General features: G+C 35.9%; 2 protein-coding genes across 2 annotated transcripts in view; one reads left to right on the forward strand and one right to left on the reverse strand.

Annotated features, from left to right (window-relative positions):
• mim (missing-in-metastasis) overlaps nucleotides 1–17,269 on the forward strand; it is a 282,563-nt gene that overhangs the window by 260,132 nt on the left and 5,162 nt on the right. Inside the window, exons 16-21 of the mRNA XM_068768030.1 lie at nucleotides 10,936–11,053; nucleotides 11,709–11,900; nucleotides 13,313–13,419; nucleotides 14,190–14,289; nucleotides 15,383–15,733; nucleotides 16,726–16,854. Of these exons, the coding sequence (XP_068624131.1) occupies nucleotides 10,936–11,053; nucleotides 11,709–11,900; nucleotides 13,313–13,419; nucleotides 14,190–14,289; nucleotides 15,383–15,733; nucleotides 16,726–16,854 (997 nt within the window). The remainder of the gene's footprint in view (nucleotides 1–10,935; nucleotides 11,054–11,708; nucleotides 11,901–13,312; nucleotides 13,420–14,189; nucleotides 14,290–15,382; nucleotides 15,734–16,725; nucleotides 16,855–17,269) is intronic.
• LOC137924460 (uncharacterized) lies at nucleotides 329–10,832 on the reverse strand. Its single transcript, XM_068767846.1, has 5 exons — nucleotides 10,783–10,832; nucleotides 7,454–7,486; nucleotides 5,089–5,278; nucleotides 1,898–2,037; nucleotides 329–621 (listed from the first exon to the last, which is right to left on the reverse strand). Exons 1-5 carry the CDS (start codon nucleotides 10,830–10,832, stop codon nucleotides 534–536), a joined length of 501 nt encoding a protein of 166 aa, XP_068623947.1. The 3' UTR covers nucleotides 329–533.

The raw sequence follows: 17,269 nt of genomic DNA on the forward strand, positions 1-17,269 counted from the left end.
TCTTCCCTATATAAGTTCTTCTACTTACTAGTACTAAGTACTTCATTAAGCTTTTTAACTACATTATAGTTTTATTTATTTTAAGTTTAACTAAATTTAAAACCCTAACTATTACGTCGCTAAAAATATCTTCATAAAAGTATTAAATTGGTTCAAATGACTAATAGCGATTAAAATTTTTCCTTTCCCTTTTTTATTTCGAAAATATCAATGCTATCTTAACCTGTTACGTTCATCTAAAGTGTAATTTCAAATATTTTTTTAATCAATGAGTTTTAATGTGATTTCGAATGCTAAGGAAATAAAAAAAATAGATTATTATTTCTGATCACGCCATAAATAAAACACAATTTTTAATTGTATTAAAAATAAATCGCACTTTATTTAAACATACACCACTTTACAACAATATCAAGCATTCGTACGTTGTTAAACGTGGAAAGAAAGTACATTGTAATTACTCCGTGAATAATGACAGTCTTATGTCATAGAGAATAATGGTAAAAATCGTTGAATCTCCACCTGTTAGTCGTCTAAGCTTTTGAGACAGTGTTGAAGACCCTCATGTTTGTCCGTTTGTCTATATAGTACGATGGTTTATCCCTCTTTTGTCGGATCAGGCTGTAAAATAAAACAACTTAAATAAGAAAAGCTGAACATAGACTTCCTCCATAGGTTTATGCATTGTATTTTTACGACTAACATCATCAGTCTATCGTGTAAGTGGACGTTCTATGCTTCCCATTACGTGGTCTCCATTTCAGATCTTTAAGACTCCAGTGGCCATATTTTAAGAACGCTATGTGACCTGCCAATTACCACTTTAAGTTGCCAATTCTTTGGGGTAAATATATTACTATTGTTCGCCAAGAAACTTGTCAAAGAAGTAACATACATAGCAGATCCCTTCTATTTTATTTTTTTATTTTCTCGTTCCCCTATTTTAATATGTCAAGGACTTGCTCACAAAAAGTATTTTTTATTATTTATACTTCTACAGTTTCCTTGCTATGATTGTTTGTCTCAGCTGTTTACAATTTGTTCTCATATTACTATATCACAACTATTTATCACTAATATACATACCATATTTTTGATTAGTAGGTTTTATACACAGATAAGACCCCTATTCGAATGGCATTTTTATTTGTGCAGTAACGATAAATAAAAATATTTATTTTATAGTTATAATATTTAACAATCTTTAATATAGCGTAGGTTTTTATCAGCGGTCAACGCTTTGATACTGTAATTTTCTGATGGCTTATAAAACATTATGCAAAGTGACGTGACTTGTGACGCAGAAGTTTGATCCATTGCATCAACTCAGTTTCATCCAGGGTCTTCTGATGACCCTAACGAGGTTGTCTCTCTACCTTGTGAATGGACGCCCTACACTGCCCTTGCAAGTCCATGGTATCCACTCCAGAACTTTAAGACCCTAGTGGAATCAGTTCTGAACGCTGTGAGAGTTGCCTAGTGTAACTTGACTATCTCCTGGACAATGTGATTAAATAAATTAATGCCGCTACTTGCCACATTCTGTAGCATATTTTTGCATTTTTCGGTGTGCCATTACATCCACGTCGCGTGAACCTATAGTTCGTTCAATGTTATCGCAATAATCCCTTTCGATGTCACGAAATCAATTTAAAATTAACTTTAAAAACTGGTAAATAAAATTGTCTATCCGTTGGCAAAAAGCCATCCTATGGTATTTCGTATCGATGTGCGCAGGCCTTTAGTAATTAAGGACAGCCAGAGTGGCAAATCATTAAATACCGTCACCCTTACAGATGGTAAAGGAAAGCATTATTGATTACATTTAACTGGTGAATATGAACGCAGCTTTCTAATTTACTATGATCTAATTATCAAGATACAAGATCATAATTACAGTTTATCCCATTTGAATTTCGAAGCCAATGATTCTGATATCTGTCCCTCCTTGAGTTGCTTCTTCACCGCTCGTTCCACCACGCGCAGCGAGGAGAACATATTCTGCACGTTGAATGGCTGCCGCGCTCTTGACGTTGTCTGTATTCATAAATAAGATGAGTAAATTAATTAATTTAGGAAAGTTAAATTTGCTAGAAAACGCTGGTGGCAAGCAGCGCAGGACCGAACATTCTTCCGTTTTTTATGGAAAGAGTATGCCTTGCAGCGAGCGTCTGTCGGTGAAAAGATGGTGAAGTAGAAGGAATGCTATTGTATATATACCAGATATTCTTAAGATGATTGCCCTGATGATCGTATTAAAATGAAGTATCCTAAGTCGGACACTATTGTACGTATATTGTAGAATTCATATTCGAGTAACGGTTTCTCTAAAGATCATGGGATTAATATCAAAATTGAAACTGTACTGTAATATACCAACGTTGTGGCAAAGGGAGAGAAGTGACGTGTGAATGGAATGTAAATACATAGTAAAAGAATGAAATAAAATGTGAATAATGTAAAAGGAGTAACAGAGGTTGAAAAGAACGGAAGAGGAGAGTGATAAGAATACACAAACTGTCAAAGATATTGAAAATAAAAAAGTTCCTGCCCTCATTATGATAAGGGTTACGAGAGGTCCCAAAAACGTGGCTATATAAAGTGAGAAAGAGAAAGAAAATAGAAACGAAGAGTCAGATCGTCGGTCCTGCTTCGGCACTCATCCTTCGATCGCATTTGTGTGTACCAGAGGTTCCCATAGTTTTTCTCATAGACAAATTTCAAAACTAGGCTGGATCTGATGGACTCTCTGCAGATATATTTCTACCATATTCCCAAAACACGTGTTCGTATGTCGTTCATTTTAAAGTCTGAGAAAGCGGACGCCAGCTGCACTTTGCAGGTTTCGACACGTTGTACTGTATATATACATATATATTATATACAAGTGTTTACGACTAACATTCGTTTAGTTTTTTAAAATATTATTATATTAATAGGTGGAGTCAAGCCACCATTTCAGTTCTTCACTATCAAAAGCAGATAAATTTTCATGGACACCACTCGTCAACAAATTGTCAACTCTGTTTTTTTTTCACATCAACGGAGACCCCAGTCAAGTCTTCTGTTGATACTCGGAGGTCCACTTTGGGAACTATGGTGTATATTGTTAAAAAATGTATCATATACAGGAAGTTCCGTAACATTTCTTGTCAGATTTTATTCCTTAAATTAAATCTAGAGACACTACATAGATAGAGTCATACTATGTTCCGGTTGTAAATATTTTTTATGATCACTGTTATATATGCTATGTACATATATGTGTAGAATAAAAAGTTAATAAATGTAATACTGTTATAATTGGTAAATGGAGTGTAAGATGATTTCTGAACGACGTCTGTATGAAAGAGATGGATGCGGAATGCGGAAGTATAGCTTTCTCTATCTCATGTCAACAATAATACAGTAAGTAGAATAACTCAGTCTCCAGATGTATTATTACGTAAATGAATATTCAGGAATGAACCTATAATCTAATTTGTTCAATGGGCTTGGTTAATGTTTTTTCACTTTTTTCTTATATATTATAATTGTCTCTTATATTTATCTTTGTAAGTATAGATCAAGGACGTATATGTGAAGTTAATTTATACATTGAAATTATGGAAATATGTAATGGACTTTATATTATAGTGCTATTGAAACTGCTGTACCACGTTAGTAACGCTCGGAAGGTGGGGGAGGGGGGTCGTGGAAGGACAGCATGAAGGCCACCGCTGCGATTGTTGTCAATGGACTGACGGAAAGGATCTGCCGATACGTGCGTACAGCGGTTTCATTAGCACTATAGAACATATGTGTCTTAAAAATTAAGGTCATTGGTAAATTTTCAGCACCAACTCTATAACACATCAGTGTAAGTCATAAGTAACTTACTTAATAAACCTTACATTTGCTGATTTACGTTTCAGAAGGCGAGAGAGAGAGAGAGAGAGAGAGAGAGAAAGAGAGAGATATAATAAGGTTTATAATGACGTACATATGTAACTAATAACTCTTATTTAAGTTATGTTATAGACTCGCTAGGTCTAAGCATCAGTGACGCCATTAAATAACGTACCATTGTTCTTTATTGCCACCTTTTATTCTGACGACTTCAACCTGACTGAATAACAAGTTTGAAGAAGCTTTAAGTCATTAACGATTAAAGTCGTATTCGCACCGGAGTGGTATGCAAGAGGATTTTGCCAGAAGTTGAGACGTAAAAACAGTTTTAATACTAGCATTCCGACGGTCTGATAATGTTAGGGTGACTGGGAAGTATTGTCGCTTTCTTAAGTTAAATTCACATGTTCACCTCACCTTCGTTATTAACAACCTTTTGCCATCTAGTATACAAATTTTCAATGCCGGAGCGGTAACAAATCAATCGGTTTTTGTGTAAAATATGTCGACAGAAACGACATTACTTTTCAGTCCCCCTAATATCTGCTATAAGTTAGAAAAGTGTTGAGTTTTAAAATTATAAATAATAAATTAGTATTTGTCGTACAATAACCTTTTACTAGCAACCTAACTTAGTGCTATCTCATCTTTCGACCGCGGAATGAGATAGTCGCCCGGATGTACTATTCGATGCCGTCTTCAAAAAAAAATTTTCTTTATATATTTCACTCTTTATGCAGAGTGATACGTTATAAGTATGATAAATTTAAAGGAGTCCTTATACAAAAATCTATAGTTTCAGAGATAGGTAACGTAAAATTTCTAAAGAAAAAACGTGTGCAATGAAACCCTGGCGCCCCCTAGGCCTGACCCATTTCCACCGCGGCTATAACTATTAACTTTGCCGTCGTAACAAGAAAGTTTTTTCATATTCCGACAAGCTATTTTATAAGTAGATATAGGCACCCCCTGAGACGGCGGCGCCCGTGTGTATTGCACTATTGGTTAAGCCGCCCCTGGGTATGTTTTATGTCGCTAAAAAGTAGTGTGTAAACATTACTATTCTGCTTTCAAGGTGCTATAACTATATGTAGTCAGATCAGACAATCAGACAATTATCTCTTTACTGTACTTAAGTCTGTAGTGTGTCAAGGTTAAAAACATCAAAAATATGTGAAATAATAATATTTAATAATATACCATGATTTCTACTGCATCGAATAGCTTGCTTAGTTCTTTCTTCTCTCTGTCGTTGAGTGTCGGGTCCTCCCAGTCGAAGACCATGCTCTCTTTCAACTTCTTCTTGATCGTAGCCAGAGTGATCGGTGGTGTTTGATCATGGATCTCACCAGATTTGTACGCAGCCTTCGCATCTTGACTGTTGTATGGACTGGAATAAATATAATTGTATCTATACAAATAAAAAAAAATTGGAGTGTCTGTTTGTAATTTGTATAAATTACTTTTTATTAAAAAAATTGTTAATCTGTCTGTCTGTTTGTTTGTTCCTCTATCTCTGAATATGATCTAAAATGGCAATATCGATTTTGACGGTACTTATACTGGCAGGTAGATGATATAATGAGTAACTCAGGCTATTTCTATTTTAGAAAAATTTATAAGCGATAAACAACCAAATAAACTAAATATTTTTTCATTAAATTTTACGCGGACGAATACGCAGGCGCAGCTAGTATAGTATGCAATAACTTAATGGTATATACAAGGGACCAGGGACGGTATATACCCTGTTATGGTTGACGTTATGGGTTATAACAAACTTTTATTTCTTTAAAGAAGCTGAATTAACATACATTTAACGCGACAATGTTATAATATGAATTTATTTTAAGATAGGTACTAAATTCGTTGTGTAAATTTGACTTCAACTGACCGGCTAAGAGAAAAAGCGCGGGAAATCGTAGGTAGTTTGTCGCCTTAGGTAATTCTTACAAAATACAGAGTAATGAATAATCTAGGGGTAACATTTTATATATTTTTTTTGTTATTTAACAAGATTTGTAAAAAGTTATAGAACAAATGTTGGGATCGATGAAGAGGCTGGGTGCATATGGTGATGCCTTAATTTCAATTAACCCTGTATATTTTATTACTATCTTATTTAAAAAAAAAAAAATATTTTGTCTCCAACGGCTTGATGGTTGTGGTTTTTGGGAGATACAAGTTTAAAGTATATGTATTTTATTTATATAGTGAAAGTCAATTTTAAGCACGTTGAATAAAACCTAGAACGTATTAAACGTTTTAAGAAGATAAAAGTATTGATTAGAAGACGAAACAGATATTGAGAAATGTATGATAATAAAAAATGAGATTATATTCCATTTCTTTAGGTCTACCATTCAACTCTACCAAGGGCATATAACTAAAAAGAAGAACCATAAAGCAACCAATAACTTTTGAAATGATTTATAAAATTTTCATTGGTGTGAACTCTGATAAAATTGAATTGGTCGTAAAACACACTGGTCATAACTGCGCTGTATTAAACTACGTTGTTAGAATTCTTCGTAGACATTGAAAAGCTTAGCGAATTGGATATCAAAATAAAAAGCACTTTGCACGCAACATTAATCAGCTACGTTTTTCGTTTTCTTAAATATTTGTCTGTGGTGTCATAACAGTCTATACAAATGAAACCGAAGTTCATAATCATCATCCTTTGAGCCGTAGACCTTCAACTGCTACACAACCATCTAGCACAGCTGGCCTAAATATGGTACACCTTGTGAGTTGACATCTTACGCTACGCTAGCCGATCTGTGGTAGCCACTCTAAAACCTTAACACCCCAGTGACTATGTTATGCGTGTTATCTGACCTGGAAACTGCCACTTCGTACCGCCACAAATCCACAATATCGGTTACTTTTGTTCGTCCACAGATTAAAATAATACCTTACAATTTAAGTACGCTGGAGGTTTTTAAAATGTACAATTATTATGTGACATTAAAAAGTAAATTAGTGTTTGGTCTTCTTCAATCATTGCTGATAAATGACCTCGTTCGTGTCCAAATTTTGAAAACAAAGACCCTAAACAATACTGCGTTAGGACACACTACGTTTGTTCTTTAAATGGTCCTTTTTATAATCCCAGTTTTTTTCGCAGAATTTCACGTCAAAATCCTACAGATTGACGGGCAAGTACAGGTCGTTATTTTTTTATTTTGCTAGGAAATCTTTTGATTTATTACATTCTCTGAGTTATGTTATAAATAAACGTAAGTTTTGAGAGAGGAGGAAACCATATCTTCTAAAAAAGATAGTAGTATTTCGAGTCGTGTTAAGAGAATTATCTCTTCGACATTATCACTGTAATATCACATGAAAATAGTCTGCCCCTGTTCATTGCTCTGATTCTTTGTTAGATAAACCGTTTCCTCTAATAAACCGATCAATGGAATCGACTTTTACAAAATTTTCATTAAGTCTCTTATCTTGTTATTTATCATCACCCCCGTATCCAATGCCGTAGACCACGCCGATAACGTCAGCGCAACTCCAACTCGCGCCTTATCGGAATGCATTACAACCAGTTACTCACCATTGCGACGTAATGTGGATGTTTACGGCAAAACTGTAAAAACCAGAGAGAAAATGTTAATTGGATTTTATACAACCTTTTGTTTTGATCCGCGTGTTAGTTTGCACATACTAGCCTTCATAAAAATCATCAAGTATCAAGGACACTATACCACATCAGAGCAGGTGAAGCTATTAATGCCAATATCATCTTCGTTTGTGGGTCGTCCATTGTTAGATATCGGCCTCCCCATAATACCGGTTGAAAGGTGATGACCATAACTAGGTCATCTGTTACTTTGAAGTCTTATACTTCGCATGCCGGTCTGTGTTCTCCACTACACGGCCGAGCACATATATTTTTTACATCCTGCTCACTAGTAATTAAACTTGCAAATCCACTGAGCCATATCGGTCATTATTTTTCTTCTATGATCTTCTCATTGCTGATCAGATATCACAAGGAAATGCCGAACAAAAGCTTTTTCCATGGCTCCGTGAAAGGAATTACAAGAATTTCTAATATCACTTCAAAGAAAATGTCGAAGATTACACTTTATAATTTGATTTTATAGACCTTTTGGCACCTGTTACGCTGTTGTTCTTGTACCTGTATTCAAAGCGTATTTTTATATTTTTAAAACACCCATGGTTTTCTTATTCACAGGCGCTTCGACTATTTGTATATAAAAAAAATATTTGACTATTGACAAACAAATTACCATGAATTATTCTGCGTGTATGATGATACCTAGGTACAGTACCCGGCGATAAATATTGCACATCGACCTTTGGAAAGAGACAATCGGCTAATTTCGGCTTCGTAGAGCGTTATCTCTGTCGCATGAAACATGACAAAACGTCACATAGGTAGTGGGGGACAGAGATAGAGCTCTATGAAGTCCGAAATTGGCCGATTGTCTCTTTCTAAAAGTCGATGTGCAATATTTATCGCTGGATACTGTATGCATTAATATCCAACGACGTATGAGTGGCTCTTTGAGGGTAATTGTAAACTTAACCCAGTCTTGGGCGATGACGATTGGGAGTTGGTTTTTTACATATTTTATAATACTGAGCAGTGTCAGTGAATATCTCCTAATCGAATATATTTTGTAGTCCAATTATACAGCGACAGTAAGGCCCTCAGCTAATGTAATAAAATATTTATTTATCTATGTTATAATTCAATTTGAATTTACATTGACCACTTACATACCTTACTTTTACTTGAAAAAAAAAAACAGAAGAGCTCAATTTAATAGAAATTAAAAATCATATTGAATACTCATATAATACTGTTAAGTTAAAATGCTAAAAAAGCTGCTAAGTTTCAAAACGTTGTCTAATCTGAAAAAATCCACAATAAACATTGAGAGATTTATCCTAAGCACAAATGCAGCTTATCTTGGTTTGTGAGGTGATATGTTTAGTTACTCAAGTAGACCTTATATGGCGTCTTCGTATTGTATATAAAATAGATTTTCCTTAAAAATATACATAGTACAGTCTGTTGCCTAAATACAGCATTTACTAGCAACTAATTTCGTGATATGGGTGAATTGGAAGTACAGTAAAATATACTTTCCTATAAATCTTGCTTATATACTAGCCATAGAAAAATAATTCTAACGGGCACATAGAGGTGACAAATACTTACAAGACATGCAAGAACAAAACACAGCAAGCGGGTTTCATAGTTCAGTACCGGCTGCACTTGTATTACGTCTCGTATATACGTTGCACTGCCTGCGACTGGGAAATCCGGCGCGGACTGTGAAACTAGTCGCTGTTATATCGTGCACCATTCAGGTGTAAAGTTAGAGGGGTTGATACGTTTAGATACTTTAAAATAAATAATATTTTTATTTATTTAATTTCCACTTTAGATCGTATAGTGATAATTTGTTTACTTCTTGGGAATAATGCCAGAAGACTTCATTTAATAGAAAACGGAATCAAGTAAGACTTACTACTATCCTCTGACTTAAGAAATAAAGCGTTCGCGTTTGGACCTTCATGGCTTTGTTTTATGTACTTTTGCAAATTTACTTGATATTTTATTACAGTTAAAGTAACTATATAATTTTCTTATTAATGTATGATCTTTTAACGTCCTACGATATTATTAATACGAGGGGATCTTATTCTAAACTTTCGCTTCCACTTCATTTTATTTTAAAAAAATCATTTTAAAATATTAGAAGTCGTCGTATTTATCTCAGCGAGTAATTTGAATTGGAATTATAAATTTCTAATTTTAGAAAACGAGCCATGTTGGTATTTATTTTAAATAGGAAACTTTTATGACATCTTTTGATTGAAAATAAATTTATAGTTCTGAACATACAAGTGCTATTTCATATAACACTGGCAAAAGCAATCGGCTTATTTAAATTTGTAGTGTACCTTGAGAAATTTTGATACAATTTCATATCTTTTGAAACTTTGCTTGTCTGTATCTGTGATATTTATTTGCTATTTCCGTAATTACTACAGGAAACTATATGATTAAAACATAAAGGTTTTTTTTATTTATATTCATAAAATCTGTCAAGTATCAAAATGATTGAAGCAGTGTACATTACTCTTCGTACCGCGAGGCAGTTATAAAGCCATTGTTTGGAGCGCGAAGGAAAACCTCGTATGTCAACAATTTAATTCGCGCGCCGTTTGTCGTAGTGTGCTCGTAGCTTTATTTTGTTCTTGAGCGGCGCCAAAACAAAAACTTCGGATGTTGTTATATTTAATTGTACTAGCGTGGACACAATGTACTGCGGACGATTACGTGACGGAGATATGAATACGTTAGGTAAGAGGAGCCTACGTAATGTACGAGACTCTGGTACTAGTCAATTTTTTTAATCCTTGACTTTTGAATAGCTAATTACATTTTTAAGTTGATCTTAGACTTCGCAAAGACCATGTGTGAACTATCGGTGGTACAGGTCACTGAATAGTCAGATATATATAGAATTAGACATATATTTTATAGTCACCCAAACTCAAAAATCAATAATTGAGGGTAGGTGAATATTTGGAAGTGAGTAGTGAACGTAAAGAACTGCTCACTGATGGGTGTGCGTTGTCTTTTGAATAGAACATTCTGGCATAGCGAATTTCTGAAGATGTAGTTATGTTACTAGAATACAGCGTGATTAATTATAGATGAAAAACCTTTAAAGCGGTGAACGTATAACTCTTTTGTCGTCAACGTAATGATATCAGGAATAATAATAATAGTAATAATAATATGGTACGATAAAGCGTTTTCATAATTCGCAGTACTACCTATTAAAATTCATTATTGTTTATCTTTGGGATCGAATATATCTTCAATGACGACTCTACCTTAGTAGACGCAGCGCGGGCTGGTCATCTACTAGGTAGACCGTCGACATGGTGAATGTCGAAGGTCAATGAAGGCGGGAGGTCTGAGCCTTCTAGTGGGCGTTTATCGCGATGGTGATGAATATTCAGAAATTTAATACAGCTTATTCTTAGGTTTGCTCGGAGAGCAGTGCCAGTGAATCATCGCTGGAGTCGTCCAGCGGTTACGGAAGCCAAGGCGCCTTCGCTGCCGAGGATCACGCCCACCAACATCAGATACAGCATCCAGATGGTATAGAAAATGTTTTACATGTAGTAAAGTACAAGTTTGTCGTTTCCACTTTATAGTGTTTCGTGTGTGCGAGTAGCTGTTATTGCCATTCATTTTTAACGCTTGTTATTTACATTTTTAACTGTGTTGTTTAATTACGTAATTTATATTTTTCGCTTCATTATTATTCGATTGAGTTTCTTTTTATAGTTACGCACATTTAGGTTAGTATTAAATATAATATTCTTACAGCACCCGGCGATAAATATTACACATCCATCTTTGGAAAGAAACAGTCGGCTTATTTCGGCTTCGTAGAGCACTGTCTTTGTCCCACACTACTTGTGTGACTTTTAGTCAATCGTTGTATTTCGTGCAACAGAGATAACGCTCTACGAAACCGATTAGCGGATTGTCTCTTTCCAAAGGTCGATGTGCAATATCTATCGCCGGGTACTGTAAATTGTTTTGTATATTTTTAGTGATGAAAATTTAGAATGCTACATATGTATAAGAATTTTTTGGAATGTTATATATAGTTATTTGAGTTCGTTTTTAGCCGTTAGTTCATTAAGGTTAATAATATTTTCTTTGCATCCCCCTGTATATGTGATTTTGCAACCACCTGTAGCTATTTAATGTTGCTTGCATGCGATTGTTTTGCGACACCGCCTAGTTGACTCGGAGATCGTGACTCTGAGACGCGACAGCGATGCGTCGGTGGCAGCCGCGCGCGAGAACTTCTCGATATCTCTCGGAAGCCTCGAGGAGGCGGTAAGGTCCCTCGACGAGGTGAACGACACGCCCACCTTCGCAACGGTCAGCAAGAAACCGGCTGTGCCTAAAAGGCGGCCGGTGTCTATGGCAGGTTGGTGGTTTATTTCTGAAACATGTATATCGGCCAAGAAGAAAGTATTCTTATCTGATATCAGCTACTGGTCTTTGGTTCAGTCTGCGACGAGTTCAGTACATGACTGATAAATTTGTACGAATAAGTTGTAGCGAGTAGGTTCTGCATCTCCAAAGAAAATAAAAACAAAGACACGCTTCTATAGACAACTATTAAAGATTTTTCAATAAACCTTCATGCGTAATACTTCAAATTTATTAATCAATGAATTTAAACCTTAATCAAACAAAAACTGGTAAGAGAGCCTAATTATTGAAATGATTGCTGGAGATTAATTGCGCCAACAAATACAATAATGAAATTTTAAAAGCTGTTCATAATAAAAAAACCTGTCTGAGTTTGTTGCGTTTTTTTAATCATGTCGCGTTTGAAACACACAGAGAACTTCCATCACATCCCCTCACCCCTCCTGTAAATTTCCAATAGGACCGATTGGAAGTAGGCTGTATCTAATATCTTCCGACGACCTAAGCAAGATCGTCTGTCCACCTTCTGTACTTCACCTTAATGAAGATTATATCGCAAAAGTTCATTTCCATTGATCGTTAGCTTTGTGATCATAGTGTATATGGGAAGTCCCCGCACACAGCCGAACCAATGTGATTTATCAGTTAGTGTAAAGCAAGCGGAATACAAATATTCAATTTACAAAAGGCATTAGACATAAAGTAACGTTTTCTAATGTGATTATAAAGCTTATGGCATGCAGTAATAGTATTTTCTCGCAACCAACGAAAACGACTTCTGAAGCCACCTTTTGCTAAGTGAAATGAATACCCCTGGAACTTTTAAAAACGAAATTTGTGTTTATGTTTGACATGTTACGATATTATCGCATAGTTTTACGGGGAGAGAGAGTGAGTGACAGAGAAACAGGCCAATAAAGCTCCTTATATGTAGCTAAGACCTGAAGGAGGACACAGACAGTTATATCACGCCATTCCTTAGCTGTCGTAATATGCCATAGAGGCGAATCCAGGTGTATTTCCCAATTGTCCTTTTGTTTGCATTTAGATGTTAAAGCACTAGGCCAGTGCAGTTAAAATTAGTTTCGACAACAGGTGTAAAAAAAGAGTTGGGGTTTAAGTCTGTAGGTAGCGAAACACTTTGGTTTCGTTGTAGTATTTTCATACGAGAAAAGAATGAAGGTTTCTAGTTCGAAGTTGTTTAGACGCGATAGCGGTTAAACTATTGCTAATGTCACGGTTTATTACTGTACATAGAAAGCAGATCTCATATAAATCAGAATGTTTTTTATTGTTGATCTAGTTGAACCTATAAGTCCTTCTTGAACCTGTCAAAAGTAAAAAGAGCAATAGAGGATAACATGTATGCAGTGTGTTAACGTGTGGTTTTGTTTGTGTTTGCAGCGACAGTGTGGTCGCGACGCGGGTCGTCCAGTTCGCTGGGCAAGCCGCCGCCGCCCGTTCGTCGATCGTCCTCCATTTCGCGCCCTCAGCGGTCTCCTTTCATGCAGGTAACAACAATCACTAACTTATTATTATATTTTGCGTTCTAATATTATTGTACGAGAAACAGCTGATATTCGCTGGTGTTTAAATTAAAGGAATGTATGATGAATAAGTATGAAAATCCCCCAGTCTTATCAGAGAAGACTACTAACATTTCGACAGTGATCCTGGAAAGATAGAAGACCAGGCTCGAAGTCAGTAGCGAGATACGCCACGTGGCGGGGTGGGCGGGGGTCGTTCTTCTTAGCAGCGAAATGGGCAAATATTTCCGAATGCCTCAAAGGAAACAACACTCGAATAGTACGGCTACTCACGTACGATTAGCCAAAATAATTAACAATAAAAGCACCCAATTAGCACTTTTTCGAAACGTTTTAATGGTGCGTCGGCGCAGGTAACCGCACTGTGACTGTCCCTCAATTCAAAACGACGGATTTCATGACATTCATCTCTTGTCATATATAATAATTATAATTAGAGTTAAAATTAATAAATTAATGAAATAATTGTTTTAATTTAATTAAAGTTTCTTTACGATGTTTTCTTTTACCACAAAAGTCGTGATGTGATATAATACACACAATGTGCGAATTTTTAAAATTAAAACTCACCTTAACAATCAAGTTCAAGGCCAGTTTTTAATCGCTTCTATACTACTAAGGAAAACCTCTCATTACAGTCTAAAGTCTTCTCATTTTGTTCTTCCGTGTATTGAGCACTACTGAATACTAATACTTCTTATATTGTTCTAATATAAGTGTTATTTAAATTGTAGAGCAATATGGCGAGCCCACAAATGAACACAACCACCGATCCGGATAATCTGCCCCCACCGCCCGCCTTCCTATTGCAGCCGGATAACGATAGCAACCCTGGTATGGCAATTTTTTTTACGTATATATTTAACAAAAAAAAATGTACATTTAAAATCGCCAAAATGTACACAAATTTTGACGAATATAGAGTCTAGATTATAAACTATTTTCAATCTGTCAATAAATAAATTGGAATATTATTTACCTTTTTTGTAAGTGTTTATTATTCTCTTTAAAAAAAGCACAACACCCTACGTAATTGAAACTGAACTCTTAAAGTTAGCAAAACAAAGTGAAAGTAAAACTGTATTCAAATTGCGTTGATTTTTAGTTATAAAGGGAATCCCCGAGTTTTGATGGCATGGCGCAATTAGAAACAAGTGTTGCCATCGTTTAAAAAAAAAGAAAATTTAAAAAAATAATTAGACTCGAACCCAAAACAACGCAACTTCGAAAATCTAACGACGCACAGTGAAAATTAGTACTAATTAAGCAGCGACGCAACTTCAAAAACAAAACGCAAAACGAAACGACGCAAAGCGGGGTATTGGTAAGCTTACAGTTTTGAAATAAATAAACATTTAAATGTAGACAGACGATCACGGTAAAGTCGCTGGAATGAGCTAGCAGACCGCTTCCAACTGTTTTTATTAGAAATCTAGGAAGGTCAATCTAACAGTGGTCGTCATTGGACTGAAATGATGATGAATGAAGAAAAAAAAATCATGTGGCTATATAGACACGTAACGGATCTTTCGTATAAGATAAGCTAGATTCAGTTTAGAACCAGTCAGGGAGTTTTCAGGTACAAATTCCTACGTAGCGCAAAGGTTCTATAATAGACGTTCATTAGTGCAAAGTAATGAGTAAAAATATTGGAACAAAGTTTATGTTTGAACGTACTGTTAGTCTCGGTTTCAGTACTGTTTGTTTATCTTGTAGCAGGCCTACTCACACCAAGTCCACCAGCTCGTGGTCAGCACATGAGATCCTTTCGAGGGTAACGGCCATCGAATGCACGAAAAATTTGCCCCGGCCAATATTTCAGACTAACAATTCTTCGAGCTACGTCAGGGACTTTGGTTCTTCTAGCCATCTCCTCGTTAAAGTCAACCACCGCTCATTAATTAATGAAATCGTAAATTTTCCTCAGCGCATCCGGGAATAAACGTTGCAGAAACAGTCAAACAGCTGACCGAATTGAAGCATATGCCTGCATCGCCAGGCCTCGTACGTCGATCCGTGCAAAACCAGAATCAGAACCCGAACCAAAATCAGAACCCGACAGGGAACGCGAATCAAACGCAGAACCAAAGCCAAACACCCTCGCTCACCACCTTCCAGCAGGCAAAGAGCAACTTTAGCGCGAGCATAAGCGGAAACCTGAACCCTATATACGGGCAGACAGGCCACCGCATCATGGCGTACGTGGAGAACTCTATATACGTGAGGAAGAGCAGCTTGAATGTGTCCACCACTGACCTCTACAGGGATGGAAATGCCGGTAAGATATTTACTATCGTAATTGTGATTTCAGCGCCATCTATCGGCACCTACGCTTATCTTGTCAAATAATGTATGTTACGCTCTATCCAAAAACCAATGGATTTGCAAATAATAAATTACAAAATGACAATATATAATAAGTAAAGAAAATGAAGTTGCGTGAAAGAAAATGCGTTTTCAAAATTCGGATTACTCACTATTAAAATTAATTATTGTTTACTGTGTCCCTGCAGCCTTTGTACTGCCAGATGTTATTGACCTTTCACATTCAATTAGAAAAAAAATTATTATGGTAACATATTTCAGAGTGATTACTTTATACAGGCCGATTAGAACTAGAATCAAAGTGGTACAATACGTTACTTTTACACATATAACCTATTTCCTATATGATATTTCGATAGTATTTGAAATCATTAGCCATGGGTAACACGCGTGGGATAGCGTGAATATGCTAGAAGAGAGAGAGAGAGAGAACAATGTCAGGGCGAGGTACTGTGGCAAAAAGTTTCTCAATAGAGTTACCAAGGTTCCTTAACCATCGCAGACTACCACTTAGGCGGTTTGAATAAGTAGGAACCCTGCATACCTTTAAGGTAGGATAGCGTGATGATGTCTTGATCATTCATCTCCCCTATAGCAATCAAGAAAAAGGATAAAAACGCATTGACGTAAACGCTTTACTTACATTTGATACACATAGCAGTGAGTAGGCCACAAAGCTGACAGAACAGATCCACAGACCGGCATGCACAGCTATTGAACGTCAACCCACTAGATGGACAGACGACTTATTCCGTATCCGGACAGTTTTATTGAAACTTCTGGTGAAGGCCTTGTCCAATAGTGGACGTCTTACGGCTGGAATGATGATAGATGTTGCAATTATTAGTCTTTCCTCGATCTTTAGTCATAAATAGTGTGATAATATCATGGAAAAGTAATTACATTTCATATTAAAATAATATTTAATATACTTTATAATTTAAGGTAACGTTTACGGTGACGGAAAGAACTCGCCTCATGGGTCCAGTCCATCCACACCAAGCTACGGAGAAACAAACTCTTTCTCCAGCTTTGGGCCTCGTGTCAACAACGACTCCCACTACGGCCAGACTGGTAAGATATTATACAGACTGCTTTACTGCCTAGTGTTCAGTGGCTAACATACTCATCTTTGATCCAGCGTCTTTTTTGTCTCTTTCTCACTTCACTCTTCTGTTCAAATCCATGACGTCGGTAATCCACCCTCATTGCTATCATAAAAGGTATTGATACAAAACTTTAGCCATTTTGGTTTGTCTCTGTCACACCTACATTAAAGTCCAAACATTTCCGTAACATTTTGATGTAGTGTATCTCTTTTTTATTTGACTCTTTTTGTTGAAATCAATGAGTTGAGAAATTTTCCTCATCGCTATATTAGATACGCGTTCGCCATTTAAATTTATTTTCCTACCTTATAGGTTCATGTTCAAATATTGTCATATTTTCATGTAAAATTACCAGATTTAATTACCATTATTTCTCTTAG

This window comes from Battus philenor, unplaced genomic scaffold (genome assembly GCF_028537555.1).
Source record: "Battus philenor isolate CCGP_79_NKW_IND1 unplaced genomic scaffold, ilBatPhil1.0.hap1 SCAF_24, whole genome shotgun sequence".
NCBI lineage: Eukaryota > Metazoa > Arthropoda > Insecta > Lepidoptera > Papilionidae > Battus > Battus philenor.